We start from the raw sequence: 17,848 nt of genomic DNA, 5'->3' as shown, positions 1-17,848 counted from the left end.
TATGTACAATATACACACTGCAAGTATATATATATCATGTAGTAACAGACACCTTCATAACAATATGTAATATGTACAATATACACACTGCAAGTATATATATAATGTAGTAACAGACACCTTCATAACAATATGTAATATGTACAATATACACACTGCAAGTATATATATATATATATAATGTAGTAACAGACACCTTCATAACAATATGTAATATGTACAATATACACACTGCAAGTATATATATCATGTAGTAACAGACACCTTCATAACAATATGTAATATGTACAATATACACACTGCAAGTATATATATATCATGTAGTAACAGACACCTTCATAACAATATGTAATATGTACAATATACACACTGCAAGTATATATATATATAATGTAGTAACAGACACCTTCATAACAATACGTAATATGTACAATATACACACTGCAAGTATATATATATATCATGTAGTAACAGACACCTTCATAACAATATGTAATATGTACAATATACACACTGCAAGTATATACATCATGTAGTAACAGACAACTTCATAACAATATGTAATATGTACAATATACACACTGCAAGTATATATATCATGTAGTAACAGACACCTTCATAACAATATGTAATATGTACAATATACACACTGCAAGTTATAATATATCATGTAGTAACAGACACCTTCATACCAATATGTAATATGTACAATATACACACTGCAAGTATATATATATAATGTAGTAACAGACACCTTCATAACAATATGTAATATGTACAATATACACACTGCAAGTATATATATCATGTAGTAACAGACACCTTCATAACAATATGTAATATGTACAATATACACACTGCAAGTATATATATATCATGTAGTAACCAGACACCTTCATAACAATATGTAATATGTACAATATACACACTGCAAGTATATATATAATGTAGTAACAGACACCTTCATAACAATATGTAATATGTACAATATACACACTGCAAGTATATATATATATATAATGTAGTAACAGACACCTTCATAACAATATGTAATATGTACAATATACACACTGCAAGTATATATATCATGTAGTAACAGACACCTTCATAACAATATGTAATATGTACAATATACACACTGCAAGTATATATATCATGTAGTAACAGACACCTTCATAACAATATGTAATATGTACAATATACACACTGCAAGTATATATATATATATATATATATAATGTAGTAACAGACACCTTCATAACAATATGTAATATGTACAATATACACACTGCAAGTATATATATATATCATGTAGTAACAGACACCTTCATAACAATATGTAATATGTACAATATACACACTGCAAGTATATACATCATGTAGTAACAGACACCTTCATAACAATATGTAATATGTACAATATACACACTGCAAGTATATATATCATGTAGTAACAGACACCTTCATAACAATATGTAATATGTACAATATACACACTGCAAGTATATATATCATGTAGTAACAGACACCTTCATACCAATATGTAATATGTACAATATACACACTGCAAGTATATATATATAATGTAGTAACAGACACCTTCATAACAATATGTAATATGTCCAATATACACACTGCAAGTATATATATCATGTAGTAACAGACACCTTCATAACAATATGTAATATGTACAATATACACACTGCAAGTATATACATCATGTAGTAACAGACACCTTCATAACAATATGTAATATGTACAATATACACACTGCAAGTATATATATCATGTAGTAACAGACACCTTCATAACAATATGTAATATGTACAATATACACACTGCAAGTATATATATATATAATGTAGTAACAGACACCTTCATAACAATATGTAATATGTACAATATACACACTGCAAGTATATATATCATGTAGTAACAGGACACCTTCATAACAATATGTAATATGTACAATATACACACTGCAAGTATATATATATCATGTAGTAACAGACACCTTCATAACAATATGTAATATGTACAATATACACACTGCAAGTATATATATATATAATGTAGTAACAGACACCTTCATAACAATATGTAATATGTACAATATACACACTGCAAGTATATATGTAATGTAGTAACAGACACCTCATAACAATATGTAATATGTACAATATACACACTGCAAGTATATATATAATGTAGTAACAGACACCTTCATAACAATATGTAATATGTACAATATACACACTGCAAGTATATATATATCATGTAGTAACAGACACCTTCATAACAATATGTAATATGTACAATATACACACTGCAAGTATATATATATCATGTAGTAACAGACACCTTCATAACAATATGTAATATGTACAATATACACACTGCAAGTATATATATATCATGTAGTAACAGACACCTTCATAACAATATGTAATATGTACAATATACACACTGCAAGTATATATATAATGTAGTAACAGACACCTTCATAACAATATGTAATATGTACAATATACACACTGCAAGTATATATATATATAATGTAGTAACAGACACCTTCATAACAATATGTAATATGTACAATATACACACTGCAAGTATATATATCATGTAGTAACAGACACCTTCATAACAATATGTAATATGTACAATATACACACTGCAAGTATATATATATCATGTAGTAACAGACACCTTCATAACAATATGTAATATGTACAATATACACACTGCAAGTATATATATATATATAATGTAGTAACAGACACCTTCATAACAATATGTAATATGTACAATATACACACTGCAAGTATATATGTAATGTAGTAACAGACACCTTCATAACAATATGTAATATGTACAATATACACACTGCAAGTATATATATAATGTAGTAACAGACACCTTCATAACAATATGTAATATGTACAATATACACACTGCAAGTATATATATATCATGTAGTAACAGACACCTTCATAACAATATGTAATATGTACAATATACACACTGCAAGTATATATATATCATGTAGTAACAGACACCTTCATAACAATATGTAATATGTACAATATACACACTGCAAGTATATATATATCATGTAGTAACAGACACCTTCATAACAATATGTAATATGTACAATATACACACTGCAAGTATATATATATATATAATGTAGTAACAGACACCTTCATAACAATATGTAATATGTACAATATACACACTGCAAGTATATATATAATGTAGTAACAGACACCTTCATAACAATATGTAATATGTACAATATACACACTGCAAGTATATATATATCATGTAGTAACAGACACCTTCATAACAATATGTAATATGTACAATATACACACTGCAAGTATATATATAATGTAGTAACAGACACCTTCATAACAATATGTAATATGTACAATATACACACTGCAAGTATATATATCATCTAGTAACAGACACCTTCATAACAATATGTACCTGTCCGTCCTTTAATCACCTGATACATGTTTAATCACCTGATACCTGTCCGTCCTTTAGTCACCTGATATATGTCCGTCCTTTAATCACCTGATACCTGTCCGTCCTTTAATCACCTGATACCTGTCCGTCCTTTAATCACCTGATACCTGTCCGTCCTTTAGTCACCTGATACCTGTCCGTCCTTTAATCACCTGATATATGTCCGTCCTTTAATCACCTGATACCTGTCCGTCCTTTAATCACCTGATACCTGTCCGTCCTTTAATCACCTGATACCTGTCCGTCCTTTAGTTACCTGATACCTGTCCGTCCTTTAATCACCTGATACCTGTCCGTCCTTTAATCACCTGATACCTGTCCGTCCTTTAGTCACCTGATACATGTCCGTCCTTTAATCACCTGATACCTGTCCGTCCTTTAGTCACCTGATACCTGTCCGTCCTTTAATCACCTGATACCTGTCCGTCCTTTAATCACCTGATACCTGTCCGTCCTTTAATCACCTGATACCTGTCCGTCCTTTAATCACCTGATACCTGTCCGTCCTTTAATCACCTGATACCTGTCCGTCCTTTAATCACCTGATACCTGTCCGTCCTTTAATCACCTGATACCTGTCCGTCCTTTAATCACCTGATACCTGTCCGTCCTTTAATCACCTGATACCTGTCCGTCCTTTAATCACCTGATACCTGTCCGTCCTTTAATCACCTGATACCTGTCCGTCCTTTAATCACCTGATACCTGTCCGTCCTTTAATCACCTGATACCTGTCCGTCCTTTAATCACCTGATACCTGTCCGTCCTTTAATCACCTGATACCTGTCCGTCCTTTAATCACCTGATACCTGTCCGTCCTTTAATCACCTGATACCTGTCCGTCCTTTAATCACCTGATACCTGTCCGTCCTTTAATCACCTGATACCTGTCCGTCCTTTAATCACCTGATATATGTCCGTCCTTTAATCACCTGATACCTGTCCGTCCTTTAGTCACCTGATACATGTCCGTCCAACATTGATGAAGGCGACTTGGCGGGAGAGAAGGAGAGAGAGCGGAGGCGGGACAATTGGAGAGGAATGATGAGAAGGGGGAGGAGAGCAGCATCATTCCGGGTGACTGCACCTGATGCTGAGAGAGAGAGAGAGAGAGAGAGAGAGAGAGAGAGAGAGAGAGAGAGAGAGAGAGAGAGAGAGAGAGAGAGAGAGAGAGAGAGAGAGAGAGAGAGAGAGAGAGAGAGAGAGAGAGAGAGAGCGCGAGGAGGGGGAGGCTCGGAGCATCCAAAAGAGAGAAGAAGGCGCGCCGCCGACACCGGAGCCCCCCCGGAGCACCGACACAATCGCCGGTCCTTCCTCGCAACGTCTACCCGCGCGGCGGTGCCTCATGCTCGGCGAGAGGTGAGTGAGCGAGTCGGTCCTGGAGAGTGGATGGCGGCGTGTTGCGTTCACGTGCTCTTCTTCTTGCCTCTTTGTGCGGAGATTCCTGTAATTCTTGTCATGATTGTCATGACAACACGCTTGCTTTTATCTTCATCTAATTGCTTTTATCTTCATCTAATTGCTTTTATCTTCATCTAATTGCTTTTATCTTCATCTATTTGCTTTTATCTTCATTTCACCTCACTTTTGTGGGTAATCTGAGCTGCAACACGCATGTCTTAACTACAAAACCAACAACGTTCCAATTGACCAGTTGAAAAAAAACACAAAACAAAATGTAAAAGCTACAACTCTTTTATTTGTTGATCTTCAGAATGTTGCCTTTAACATTTCTATTGTTGTTGATGTAAATAAGTTCCACATGAGCGTTGTTGTTCTAATGTTGGCTCCCTCTGGTGGCGGACATGAGTATTGCACGTCCAGTAACAGGTTATCGTGGCACCTTTGCTGTAGCAAAAAGGAGAAAATGATGAAAAAGGTGTGACGAAAGAAGCCATGTCGAATGTGACGTCACAATGTTGGACAAAGTAAAGTTTGAAGGAAGGAAAAGAATAAAGTTGACTTTGTTGAAGAGTCTGCAGAGAAGGAAGAACGTTGAGGAGAACTTGACGTGTTTTCTTTTCTTCTCGACAAACATTCAGATGCTAATCCTTCTTTCTCTCTTTCTAGAATTCATTGCATTTTCTTCCCTTCTCTCCTTTTGTCACTTCCTCTGTCCTCCCCCCAGATTAGTGCTCCTCTCTCATTTGCTGCTCTTTCACTTTGAGAAGGGCTTTGTTGCAATTAGGGGAGGATCTTTGATGAGTTGTGCTCCTCCCCTCCTATTAACAGCTGTTGTTTATGTGCGTGTTGGACAAAGCAACACATGTGACTTCACGCCATTCCCTTTCCCCCCCCGCTGCAGATATTGATCACCGTGCAAGTGAAGACCACACCTTTTCCCGAGCATTTGCCCCGGTGGTCGCCTGCCATGGTCACATGACACACCCCTGAGCGGCGTCCGAAGAAAGAGAGACATCTCCCGTCCGGCCCGCCATGACGGTGGCCGTGCGGTTTCGCCGCCACCTACGGCGGCTCCTCCTCCTGCTGGCCTCCTGCTGTGTGCTCTCCTTGCTCCTGTCCGCCTACTTCCTCTTCACCAACGCCACGCCGTCCATGCAAATAGGACAATCCTCGGAGGCGGCTTGCTCGCAGCCTCTCTCCATGTCGCCGTACCGCCGACTGCCCTACCCCTTCCCCCCGAATGCGCCGCACACGCAGGTCCACACCGAGCCGGCGGTGCTGGTGCTGGTGGAGTCCCAGTACTCTCAGCTGGGTCAGGACATCGTGGCTATTTTGGAGTCGGCGCACTTCAAGTTCCGCATGGAAATAGCTTCAGGGAAGGGTGACCTCCCGCCGCTGACTGAGAAGGGCCGCGGACGATATTCACTCATCATTTATGAGAACCTCCTGAAGTATGCACAGGCGGACACGTGGAACAGGCAGCTGTTGCATCAGTACTGCAGCGAGTTCAGGGTGGGCATCATCGGCTTCTACCGCTCCACCGAGACCTCGCCGCCTCTGTTCAAACTCAGAAACTTCCCGCTGGTGCTGAGGACCAATCAGGCCCTCTGGGACTGCTGCGTAGTGTCCGGCTCTCCCATCCTCCACCTCACAAAGCCGGGCACCGACCGAGGGGCCTTACCCAGCGAGGACTGGACCTCCTTCTCCTCCAATCACTCCACCTACCAGGCGGTGCTACACGCCCGGCCTAAAGACGGCTCGGGGTCGGCCACTGGCGATTTGGGGCCTGGCTTCAGGCTGAGCCTGCAGGCCACTGTAGTCCAGGACTTGGGGCTCTATGACGGGGTGAGGAGAGTGTTTTTTGGCCAGGGACTAAACTACTGGCTTCACAAACTGGTCTTAGTGGACGCCATCTCCTACCTCACTGACAGGAAGCTGACTTTGGGCCTCGACCGACACCTTCTGGTGGATATTGATGACATATTCGTGGGCAAGGAAGGGACTCGTATGAACGTCAAGGATGTGAAGGTAGTTTTTTATTTACACCTGCATGCAATACACCGTATTGGTAGGACTACAAAGCGCACCACCAGTATATAAGTATTGTTAGGACTATAAAGCGCACCGGTATATAAGTATTGTTAGGACTACAAAGCGCACCACTGGTATATAAGTATTGTTAGGACTATAAAGCGCACCCGTATATTAGTATTGGTAGGACTACAAAGCGCACCACCAGTATATAAGTATTGCTAGGACTATAAAGCGCACCGGTATATAAGTATTGTTAGGACTATAAAGCACACCACTGGTATATAAGTATTGTTAGGACTATAAAGCGCACCGGTATATAAGTATTGTTAGGACTATAAAGCACACCACTGGTATATAAGTATTGTTAGGACTATAAAGCGCACCGGTATATAAGTATTGTTAGGACTATAAAGCACACCACTGGTATATAAGTATTGTTAGGACTATAAAGCGCACCGGTATATAAGTATTGTTAGGACTATAAAGCACACCACTGGTATATAAGTATTGTTAGGACTATCAAGCGCACCACTGGTATATAAGTATTGTTAGGACTATAAAGCACACCACTGGTATATAAGTATTGTTAGGACTATAAAGCACACCACTGGTATATAAGTATTGTTAGGACTATAAAGCACACCACTGGTATATAAGTATTGTTAGGACTATAAAGCGCACCGGTATATAAGTATTGTTAGGACTATAAAGTCTATAAGCCGCAGCCACTGAGTTTGAGAAGAAAAGACTATTTTCCATGTATCAGCCGCGCTGGATAAGCCACACATATAAACGTTGTGAAATGGGTTATCTACACAGAAAGATTTTGTAAATGTTTATTGTTTCCAAAATTGTAACGCGGCAGTAAAACGGAAGATTAAACAAAACAGAAGTCATGGTCATGGAGCCACTAGCTAGCTGAAGCTAGCTCTCCAGTCAGCTACACAGACTCAGTAACTCCACGCTGATGTTTTGGTGAATTTGAAAAACTGAAACAATACAAAAAAAATCTCATTGTTAGTTAATAATACCAACGCATAGCATATTGGCTAATGCTAACCACGCCAGCTTCATTATAGTACAACCGCACGTACAAATATGCATGAAAAAACCTCCTACAGACATCACACATGGGACGCTTTAGTAAGTCCAATTGTTTTAGTTATATTGTAAAAGTTACAAACGTTGCTGGGAGTGATATGAGAAGAATCCATCTGAGTAGAAACGCTATGGACGGCTTGAAGACGACACTCGTGCTTCCTTCCGGTTGACAACTCTAAACAGAAGGGCGAACTCATCCAAAAGATGGCGCCATGGCACAAACAATAACACACCTTTTCAGAGTCTTTGCATGTTTTTTAAAAAAGTATTTGCAAAATGGCCGTCGGTGAAGAAAAATCCCTAAATTAGCCGCAGGGTTCAAAGCGTAGGAAAAAAGTAGCGGCTTATAGGTCGTAATTGATGGTAGTTCATCAGTCTCGCCACCATAAACATTAGAAATATGAACTTGTAAATCCTGAAAGCTCAGCACAAATAGTGTGCAGAGTGTGCAGAGTGTGCAGAGTGTGCAGAGTGTGCAGAGTGAGCAAAGTGAGCAGAGTGAGCAGAGTGTGCAGAGTGTGCAGAGTGTTCAGAGTGTTCAGAGTGTGCAGAGTGTGCAGAGCGTGCAGAGTGTGCAGAGTGTGCCGAGTGTGCAGAGTGTGCAGAGTGTGCAGAGTGTGCAGAGTGTTCAGAGTGTGCAGAGTGAGCAGAGTGAGCAGAGTGTGCAGAGTGTGCAGAGTGTACAGAGTGTTCAGAGTGTGCAGAGTGAGCAGAGCGTGCAGAGCGTGCAGTGTTCAGAGTGTGCAGAGTGTGCAAAGTGAGCAGAGTGTGCAGAGTGTTCAGAGTGTGCAGAGTGTTCAGAGTGTGCAGAGTGTGCAGAGTGTTTAGAGTGTGCAGAGTGAGCAGAGTGTGCAGAGTGTGCAGAGTGTTCAGAGTGTTCAGAGTGTGCAGCTTGTGCAGAGTGAGCAGAGTGTGCAGAGTGTTCAGAGTGTGCAGAGTGAGCAGAGTGTGCAGAGTGTTCAGAGTGTGCAGAGCGTGCAGAGTGTGCAGAGTGAGCAGAGTGTGCAGCGTGTGCAGAGTGTACAGAGTGTGCAGAGTGTACAGAGTGTGCAAAGTGTGTAGAGAGTGCAGAGTGTGCAGAGTGTGCAGAGTGTTCAGAGTGTGCAGAGCGTGCAGAGTGTGCAGAGTGAGCAGAGTGTGCAGCGTGTGCAGAGTGTACAGAGTGTGCAGAGTGTTCAGAGTGTGCAGAGTGAGCAGAGTGTGCAGAGTGTTCAGAGTGTGCAGAGCGTGCAGAGTGTGCAGAGTGAGCAGAGTGTGCAGCGTGTGCAGAGTGTACAGAGTGTACAGAGTGTGCAGAGTGTACAGAGTGTGCAAAGTGTGTAGAGAGTGCAGAGTGTGCAGAGTGTTCAGAGTGTGCAGAGCGTGCAGAGTGTGCAGAGTGAGCAGAGTGTGCAGCGTGTGCAGAGTGTACAGAGTGTGCAGAGTGTACAGAGTGTGCAAAGTGTGTAGAGAGTGCAGAGTGTGCAGAGTGTGCATAGTGTGCAGAGTTTGCAGAGTGTGCAGCGTGTGCAGAGTGTACAGAGTGTGCAGAGTGTACAGAGTGTGCAAAGTGTGTAGAGAGTGCAGAGTGTGCAGAGTGTGCAGAGTGTGCAGAGTGTGCAGAGTGTGCAGAGTGTGCAAAGTGTGTAGAGAGTGCAGAGTGTGCAGAGTGTGCAGAGTGTGCAGAGTTTGCAGAGTGTGCAGCGTGTGCAGAGTGTACAGAGTGTGCAGAGTGTACAGAGTGTGCAAAGTGTGTAGAGAGTGCAGAGTGTGCAGAGTGTGCAGAGTGTGCAGAGTGTGCAGAGTGTGCAGAGTGAGCCAGAGGCTGTTTATGTTCAAGCGTGGCTTAAAGGCCATTTAGGGGAATAAAGGCAGGAGTGAAAGAGTGAATGAGCCAAGCAAAAGATGAATGAATGACTTATTCCTCTTTTCCCACTTTCATCCTCTCAGGCACAACTAAGGCGAGTCAAGGCAGACATTGTTGCAGCACATATACACAAAGACTATTATTTACACTTGATTTATGTTTATATATTATTTACACTTGATTTATATTTATATATTATTTACACTTTTTTTTATATATTATTTACACTTTATTTATATGTATATATTATTTACACTTGATTTATGTTTATATATTTTTTACACTTTATTTATGTTTATATATTATTTACACTTTATTTATATTTATATATTATTTACACTTGATTTATATTTATATATTATTTACACTTTATTTATATTTATATATTATTTACACTTTATTTATATATTATTTACACTTTATTTATATTTATATATTATTTACACTTGATTTATATTTATATATTATTTACACTTTATTTATATATTATTTACACTTTATTTATATTTATATATTATTTAGACTTTATTGACACCTGCTTTAACTCACTTTGTCACAATGTGGAGTAGTTTTTATCATGTTGGACGTTCTTATCTTTATCAGCATGTTCATGTTGGACTTTGTTAGGGCCAAACAACAATTGTGGCGGACATACAAGTAGACTTGAAACTAGGACTGGGGGATAGAAATACCATCTCAGATTTAGCACAATAAATGAGATATTTATCATTTCTTTCCCTACTTAAAAAAATAAATACAAATGACTCATATAATTCATAACAACTTTTACTTTTATTGATCAAAAACTCATAGTTTGAAATAACACTTCACTTGCCGAGGGAGACACATTGTAGATCAGGTTGGCTTTGGTCAGGGATAGAAAACACATTCTAATAGTTCTAGTTGGCCGTTTTGGCTCTCATATTGAACGTTACTTCGCTTTGCAGAGCAGAAAGCTTCTCTGAGATAACATTTTCAATTCAAATTCAAAGTAGGCACAGCTCACATCTATCTTGACGGGCTACATGTTTGTGTTGCTGCAGCCAGCCGCTAATACACCGCTTCCCACCTACAGCTTTCTTCTTTGCTATCTCCATTGTTCATTACACAAATTGCAACAGATTCACCAACACAGATGTCCAGAATACTGTGGAATTTTGCGATGAAAACAGACAATTTAATAGCTGGCCACAGTGCTGTCCCAAAATGTCCGCTACAATCCGTGGCGTCACGCGCAAACGTCATCATACCGAGACGTTTTCAGCAGGATATTTCGCGGGAAATTTAAAATGTCACTTTATAAGTTAACCCGGCCGTATTGGCATGTGTTGCAATGTTAACATTTCATCATTGATATATAAACTATCAGACTGCGTGGTCGCTAGTAGTGGCTTTCAGTAGGCCTTTAAGAGTTAGCATGCATGTTAGTTAAGAGTTAGAATGCATGTTAGTTAAGAGTTAGCATGCATGTTAGTTAGGAGTTAGCATGCATGTTAGTTAAGAGTTAGCATGCATGTTAGTTAAGAGTTAGCATGCATGTTAGTTAAGAGTTAGCATGCATGTTAGTTAAGAGTTTGCATGCATGTTAGTTAAGAGTTAGCATGCATGTTAGTTAAGAGTTAGCATGCATGTTAGTTAAGAGTTAGCATGCATGTTAGTTAAGAGTTTGCATGCATGTTAGTTAAGAGTTAGCATGCATGTTAGTTAGGAGTTAGCATGCATGTTAGTTAATAGTTAGCATGCATGTTAGTTAAGAGTTAGCATGCATGTTAGTTAAGAGTTAGCATGCATGTTAGTTAAGAGTTAGCATGCATGTTAGTTAAGAGCCTCATAGATGCGATGGAGGTGGGAGTATGATAATAAAATGTGACAAGTTTAGTTAACCATGTACACGTGGCGAGTGACAGCCAAGGCAAAGGGTAATGAGTTTGAAAGGTAAGCCATCAAACACTGACCTAGCCTGTGGGAATCCATTGACATTTGACAAAGCTTTTTTAAATTCTCACGGCAATACGGACAAAGTTCATCCCTTTTCAGCTCGATACATGACGCACACTTTTCTTTTCAAATAGCCTATGTTCCTTTGTTCAAATAGCCTATGTTCCTTTTTGTCAAATAGCCTATGTTCCTTTTTTCAAATAGCCTATGTTCCTTTTTGTCAAATAGCCTATGTTCCTTTTTTTCAAATAGCCTGTGTTCCTTTGTTCAAATAGCCTATGTTCCTTTTGTCAAATAGCCTATGTTCCTTTTTTCAAATAGCCTATGTTCCTTTTTTCAAATAGCCTATGTTCCTTTTGTCAAATAGCCTATGTTCCTTTGTTCAAATAGCCTATGTTCCTTTTGTCAAATAGCCTATGTTCCTTTTTTTCAAATAGCCTGTGTTCCTTTGTTCAAATAGCCTATGTTCCTTTTGTCAAATAGCCTATGTTCCTTTTTTTCAAATAGCCTATGTTCCTTTTTTCAAATAGCCTATGTTCCTTTTGTCAAATAGCCTATGTTCCTTTGTTCAAATAGCCTATGTTCCTTTTGTCAAATAGCCTATGTTCCTTTTGTCAAATAGCCTATGTTCCTTTTGTCAAATAGCCTATGTTCCTTTGTCAAATAGCCTATGTTCCTTTGTTCAAATAGCCTATGTTCCTTTTGTCAAATAGCCTATGTTCCTTTGTTCAAATAGCCCAGGGGTCGGCAACCCGCGGCTCCGGAGCCGCATGCGGCTCCTTGACCACTCTGATGCGGCTCAGCTACATGCATGCCGACCCCCTCGATTTTCCCAGGAGACTTATGGATGTCAGTGTCTCTCATAGATTACTCCCAGGGAAAAATAATCCTATTAACACTCTAATTACTAGATAAAGGGCGTGCCCTAATTGCACTGCAGTAATTGTCCTCTATAGCATTTACTTACAGTGTGTCAGTCCAGCCACATGTTGCATGTTGTTATTACTTGCACACACAGGAGACAGCAAAGCATAGTTACTCATCAGCCACACAGCTTACACTGACGGTAGCCGTATCAAACAACTTCAACATTGTTACGTTACAAATATGCGCCACACTGTGAACCCACACCAAAAAAGAATGAAAAACACATTTCTGGAGAACATCCCACTGTAACACAACATAAACACAACACAACCATTACCCAGAATCCCATGCAGTCCTAACTCTTCCGGTCTACATTATACACCCCCGCTACCACCAAATCCCCCCACACATCAACCCCCCCCCCCCCCCCCTCTTCGTGGTTGGTTGAGCGGAAGAGTTAGGGCTGCATGGGATTCTGGGTATTGGTACCGTCAGTGTAAGATGTGTGGCAGCTGAGTTAGTAGCCTTGCTGTCACTTACGTGAGCAAGCTAAAGCTGCATTCCACTTGTGGCCGAGCAGGTACACTGCTTGGGCAGACTGTAGAGGGCGCCAAATGCAGGGCCATCACACTCTGATATACGGGAGTCTCCCGGGAAAAATGAGAGGGTTGGCAAGTATGACGCAAGCGACATCCATCCAAAACTCGCGGGCCGCACTAACATCAAATTTCCACATTAAAGTACGTGCCGGTGCGTGTGTCTGAGACCCCTGGTTAACATAGCACAAAGCATGTAAGCTTTGTATGCGGTGTTTTTCATTTTAAATTTTAAAAACATTTTTGTGGCTCCCATTACTTTCTTTAATGTGTGAAACTTGCCAAAATGGCTCTTTGAGTGGTAAAGGTTGCCGACCCCTGAAATAGCCTATGTTCCTTTTTGACAGAGACTTGTGCCGCCACCAACGCTAACGTTTAGCACGCACCACATTTCAGTTGGCATGCACAGGTGATGTGATACTTGAAGTGATTGATTGATTGATACTTGAAGTGCGTGCAGTGATCTCTGTGAGATTGATACTGTTTTGATCACATCCACAAACTTTGGAAGTCTTTTGGTGTCATAAAAGCGACACATCTGATAGTAGCTTCAAAATAGAGGCAACCTGTTTTTTCACTCTACTGATACTTACCTTTTTTTGCAGTTGTTTCCCATCATTCAAAATCCTTATGAGATGAGAACACTTTCTTTTTTCTGTGCGTAGTGTAAACTGCCGGTAAGAGGCTGCTGATAATGCAGGGAATTGAGATACCATCTAGTCCGCCTACGAAGTCCACACCCACTGTTTGAGACCACAAAAATACCTTGAGCAACAATAAGCACACTAAAAACACACAAAAACTCAAGACTTGCAAGGTGGGATCGCAGCCACCAGGGGCTGTTTCTCTGTAGTCCGTAAACACCGCAGGGGGTGAAGGATTGGACGTATGTTTGCATATGTGTGTAGTTGTAGTCCACTGGTGCGTGTTGGTCCGTAGGCCTGGAAGTCGCTCCCTTCGGACAGAGTCAGCATCCCAGGTGTTTTTGAAGAGGGATCTTTCGCTGCACTGGTCTCACTGGGGTGCTAACTGCCTGACTCTGCCAAGATCAATGCCGAGGGAGACGCATTGTAGATCAGGTTTGCTTTGGTCAGGGATAGAAAACACATTCTAATAGTTCTAGTTGGCCGTTTTGGCTCTCATATTGAACGTTACTTCGCTTTGCAGAGCAGAAAGCTTCTCTGAGATAACAATTTCAATTCGAATTCAAAGTAGGCACAGCTCACATCTATCTTGACGGGCTCCTTGAACGGCTGCCAGCGTCTTCTCAATTCCTGCATAGACCAGAGCAGCGCTCAGTCCAGTCAGCAGATGAGCTGTTGTCACACTTCCAATAGATGGACGTCTTTATTGTCTTCCAATAGATGGTCTTCTTTATTGTCTTCCAATAGATGGACGTCTTTATTGTCTTCCAATAGATGGACGTCTTTATTGTCTTCCAATAGATGGACGTCTTTATTGTCTTCCAATAGATGGTCTTCTTTATTGTCTTCCAATAGATGGACGTCTTTATTGTCTTCCAATAGATGGACGTCTTTAATGTCTTCCAATAGATGGACGTCTTTATTGTCTTCCAATAGATGGTCTTCTTTATTGTCTTCCAATAGATGGACGTCTTTATTGTCTTCCAATAGATGGACGTCTTTATTGTCTTCCAATAGATGGACGTCTTTATTGTCTTCCAATAGATGGTCTTCTTTATTGTCTTCCAATAGATGGACGTCTTTATTGTCTTCCAATAGATGGACGTCTTTAATGTCTTCCAATAGATGGACGTCTTTATTGTCTTCCAATAGATGGACGTCTTTATTGTCTTCCAATAGATGGTCTTCTTTATTGTCTTCCAATAGATGGACGTCTTTATTGTCTTCCAATAGATGGACGTCTTTATTGTCTTCCAATAGATGGACGTCTTTAATGTCTTCCAATAGATGGACGTCTTTATTGTCTTCCAATAGATGGACGTCTTTATTGTCTTCCAATAGATGGACATCTTTAATGTCTTCTTAGACTCTGCACTCCTCCAAGAGTCCAGCAGCTAACTTTCCCAACCTGAGCTTCTGGTCCAGAAGATCTTTATTAGAGGACCTATTTTATACGTAGGATGGCCTGTAATAGGGTTGTGCTACAAAAACGTATCACGGTACTAATGAATTAAAAATTGTACTATACTGACTCTGAAAATGACCGTCGTGTAATTGCTGGTTTTACAAGCAGAGTAGAAAATGCACACGTACAGAGTACTTCCAAGCAGACACAGTGTGTAGACAGAAAAGGGAGATTTTGGTGTAAAAAGTCAAAATAAAGGTGAAGTTATTTTGGTGTAAAAAGTCAAGATAAAGGTGAAGTTATTTTGGTGTAAAAAGTCAAGATAAAGGTGAAGTTATTTTGGTGTAAAAAGTCAAGATACAGGTGAAGTTATTTTGGTGTAAAAAGTCAAGATAAAGGTGAAGTTATTTTGGTGTAAAAAGTCAAGATGAAGGTGAAGTTATTTTGGTGTAAAAAGTCAAGATAAAGGTGAAATTATTTTGGTGTAAAAAGTCAAGATAAAGGTGAAGTTATTTTGATGTAAAAAGTCAAGATAAAGGTGAAGTTATTTTGGTGTAAAAAGTCAAGATAAAGGTGAAGTTATTTTGGTGTAAAAAGTCAAGATACAGGTGAAGTTATTTTGGTGTAAAAAGTCAAGATAAAGGTGAAGTTATTTTGGTGTAAAAAGTCAAGATAAAGGTGAAGTTATTTTGGTGTAAAAATTCAAGATACAGGTGAAGTTATTTTGGTGTAAAAAGTCAAGATAAAGGTGAAGTTATTTTGGTGTAAAAAGTCAAGATAAAGGTGAAGTTATTTTGGTGTAAAAAGCCAAGATAAAGGTGAAGTTATTTTGGTGTAAAAAGTCAAGATAAAGGTGGAGTTATTTTGGTGTAAAAAGTCAAGATAAAGGTGAAGTTATTTTGGTGTAAAAAGTCAAGATAAAGGTGAAGTTATTTTGGTGTAAAAAGTCAAGATAAAGGTGAAGTTATTTTGGTGTAAAAAGTCAAGATAAAGGTGAAGTTATTTTGGTGTAAAAAGTCAAGATAAAGGTGAAGTTATTTTGATGTAAAAAGTCAAGATAAAGGTGAAGTTATTTTGGTGTAAAAAGTCAAGATAAAGGTGAAGTTATTTTGGTGTAAAAAGTCAAGATACAGGTGAAGTTATTTTGGTGTAAAAAGTCAAGATAAAGGTGAAGTTATTTTGGTGTAAAAAGTCAAGATAAAGGTGAAGTTATTTTGGTGTAAAAATTCAAGATACAGGTGAAGTTATTTTGGTGTAAAAAGTCAAGATAAAGGTGAAGTTATTTTGGTGTAAAAAGTCAAGATAAAGGTGAAGTTATTTTGGTGTAAAAAGTCAAGATAAAGGTGAAGTTATTTTGGTGTAAAAAGTCAAGATAAAGGTGAAGTTATTTTGGTGTAAAAAGTCAAGATACAGGTGAAGTTATTTTGGTGTAAAAAGTCAAGATAAAGGTGAAGTTATTTTGGTGTAAAAAGTCAAGATGAAGGTGAAGTTATTTTGGTGTAAAAAGTCAAGATAAAGGTGAAATTATTTTGGTGTAAAAAGTCAAGATAAAGGTGAAGTTATTTTGATGTAAAAAGTCAAGATAAAGGTGAAGTTATTTTGGTGTAAAAAGTCAAGATAAAGGTGAAGTTATTTTGATGTAAAAAGTCAAGATAAAGGTGAAGTTATTTTGGTGTAAAAAGTCAAGATACAGGTGAAGTTATTTTGGTGTAAAAAGTCAAGATAAAGGTGAAGTTATTTTGGTGTAAAAAGTCAAGATAAAGGTGAAGTTATTTTGGTGTAAAAATTCAAGATACAGGTGAAGTTATTTTGGTGTAAAAAGTCAAGATAAAGGTGAAGTTATTTTGGTGTAAAAAGTCAAGATAAAGGTGAAGTTATTTTGGTGTAAAAAGTCAAGATAAAGGTGAAGTTATTTTGGTGTAAAAAGTCAAGATAAAGGTGAAGTTATTTTGGTGTAAAAAGTCAAGATACAGGTGAAGTTATTTTGGTGTAAAAAGTCAAGATAAAGGTGAAGTTATTTTGGTGTAAAAAGTCAAGATGAAGGTGAAGTTATTTTGGTGTAAAAAGTCAAGATAAAGGTGAAATTATTTTGGTGTAAAAAGTCAAGATAAAGGTGAAGTTATTTTGATGTAAAAAGTCAAGATAAAGGTGAAGTTATTTTGGTGTAAAAAGTCAAGATAAAGGTGAAGTTATTTTGATGTAAAAAGTCAAGATAAAGGTGAAGTTATTTTGGTGTAAAAAGTCAAGATAAAGGTGAAGTTATTTTGGTGTAAAAAGTCAAGATACAGGTGAAGTTATTTTGGTGTAAAAAGTCAAGATAAAGGTGAAGTTATTTTGGTGTAAAAAGTCAAGATAAAGGTGAAGTTATTTTGGTGTAAAAAGTCAAGATACAGGTGAAGTTATTTTGGTGTAAAAAGTCAAGATAAAGGTGAAGTTATTTTGGTGTAAAAAGTCAAGATGAAGGTGAAGTTATTTT

At 38.7% G+C, this 17,848-nt stretch overlaps 1 protein-coding gene across 1 annotated transcript in view; it reads left to right on the top strand.

Moving 5' to 3' along the window:
- Positions 1 to 4,763: 4,763 nt before the first annotated feature.
- ndst3 (N-deacetylase/N-sulfotransferase (heparan glucosaminyl) 3) overlaps positions 4,764 to 17,848 on the top strand; it is a 310,454-nt gene continuing 297,369 nt past the window's right edge. Inside the window, exons 1-2 of the mRNA XM_062027384.1 lie at positions 4,764 to 4,896; positions 5,843 to 6,969. Coding sequence (XP_061883368.1) covers positions 5,974 to 6,969 — 996 coding nt within the window. The 5' untranslated portion in view covers positions 4,764 to 4,896; positions 5,843 to 5,973. The remainder of the gene's footprint in view (positions 4,897 to 5,842; positions 6,970 to 17,848) is intronic.

This window comes from Entelurus aequoreus, linkage group LG18 (genome assembly GCF_033978785.1).
Source record: "Entelurus aequoreus isolate RoL-2023_Sb linkage group LG18, RoL_Eaeq_v1.1, whole genome shotgun sequence".
NCBI classification, from domain to species: Eukaryota; Metazoa; Chordata; class Actinopteri; order Syngnathiformes; family Syngnathidae; genus Entelurus; species Entelurus aequoreus.
The sequence above is the reverse complement of the archived record's forward strand: the minus strand, read 5'-3'. Positions and strand labels throughout refer to the sequence as shown.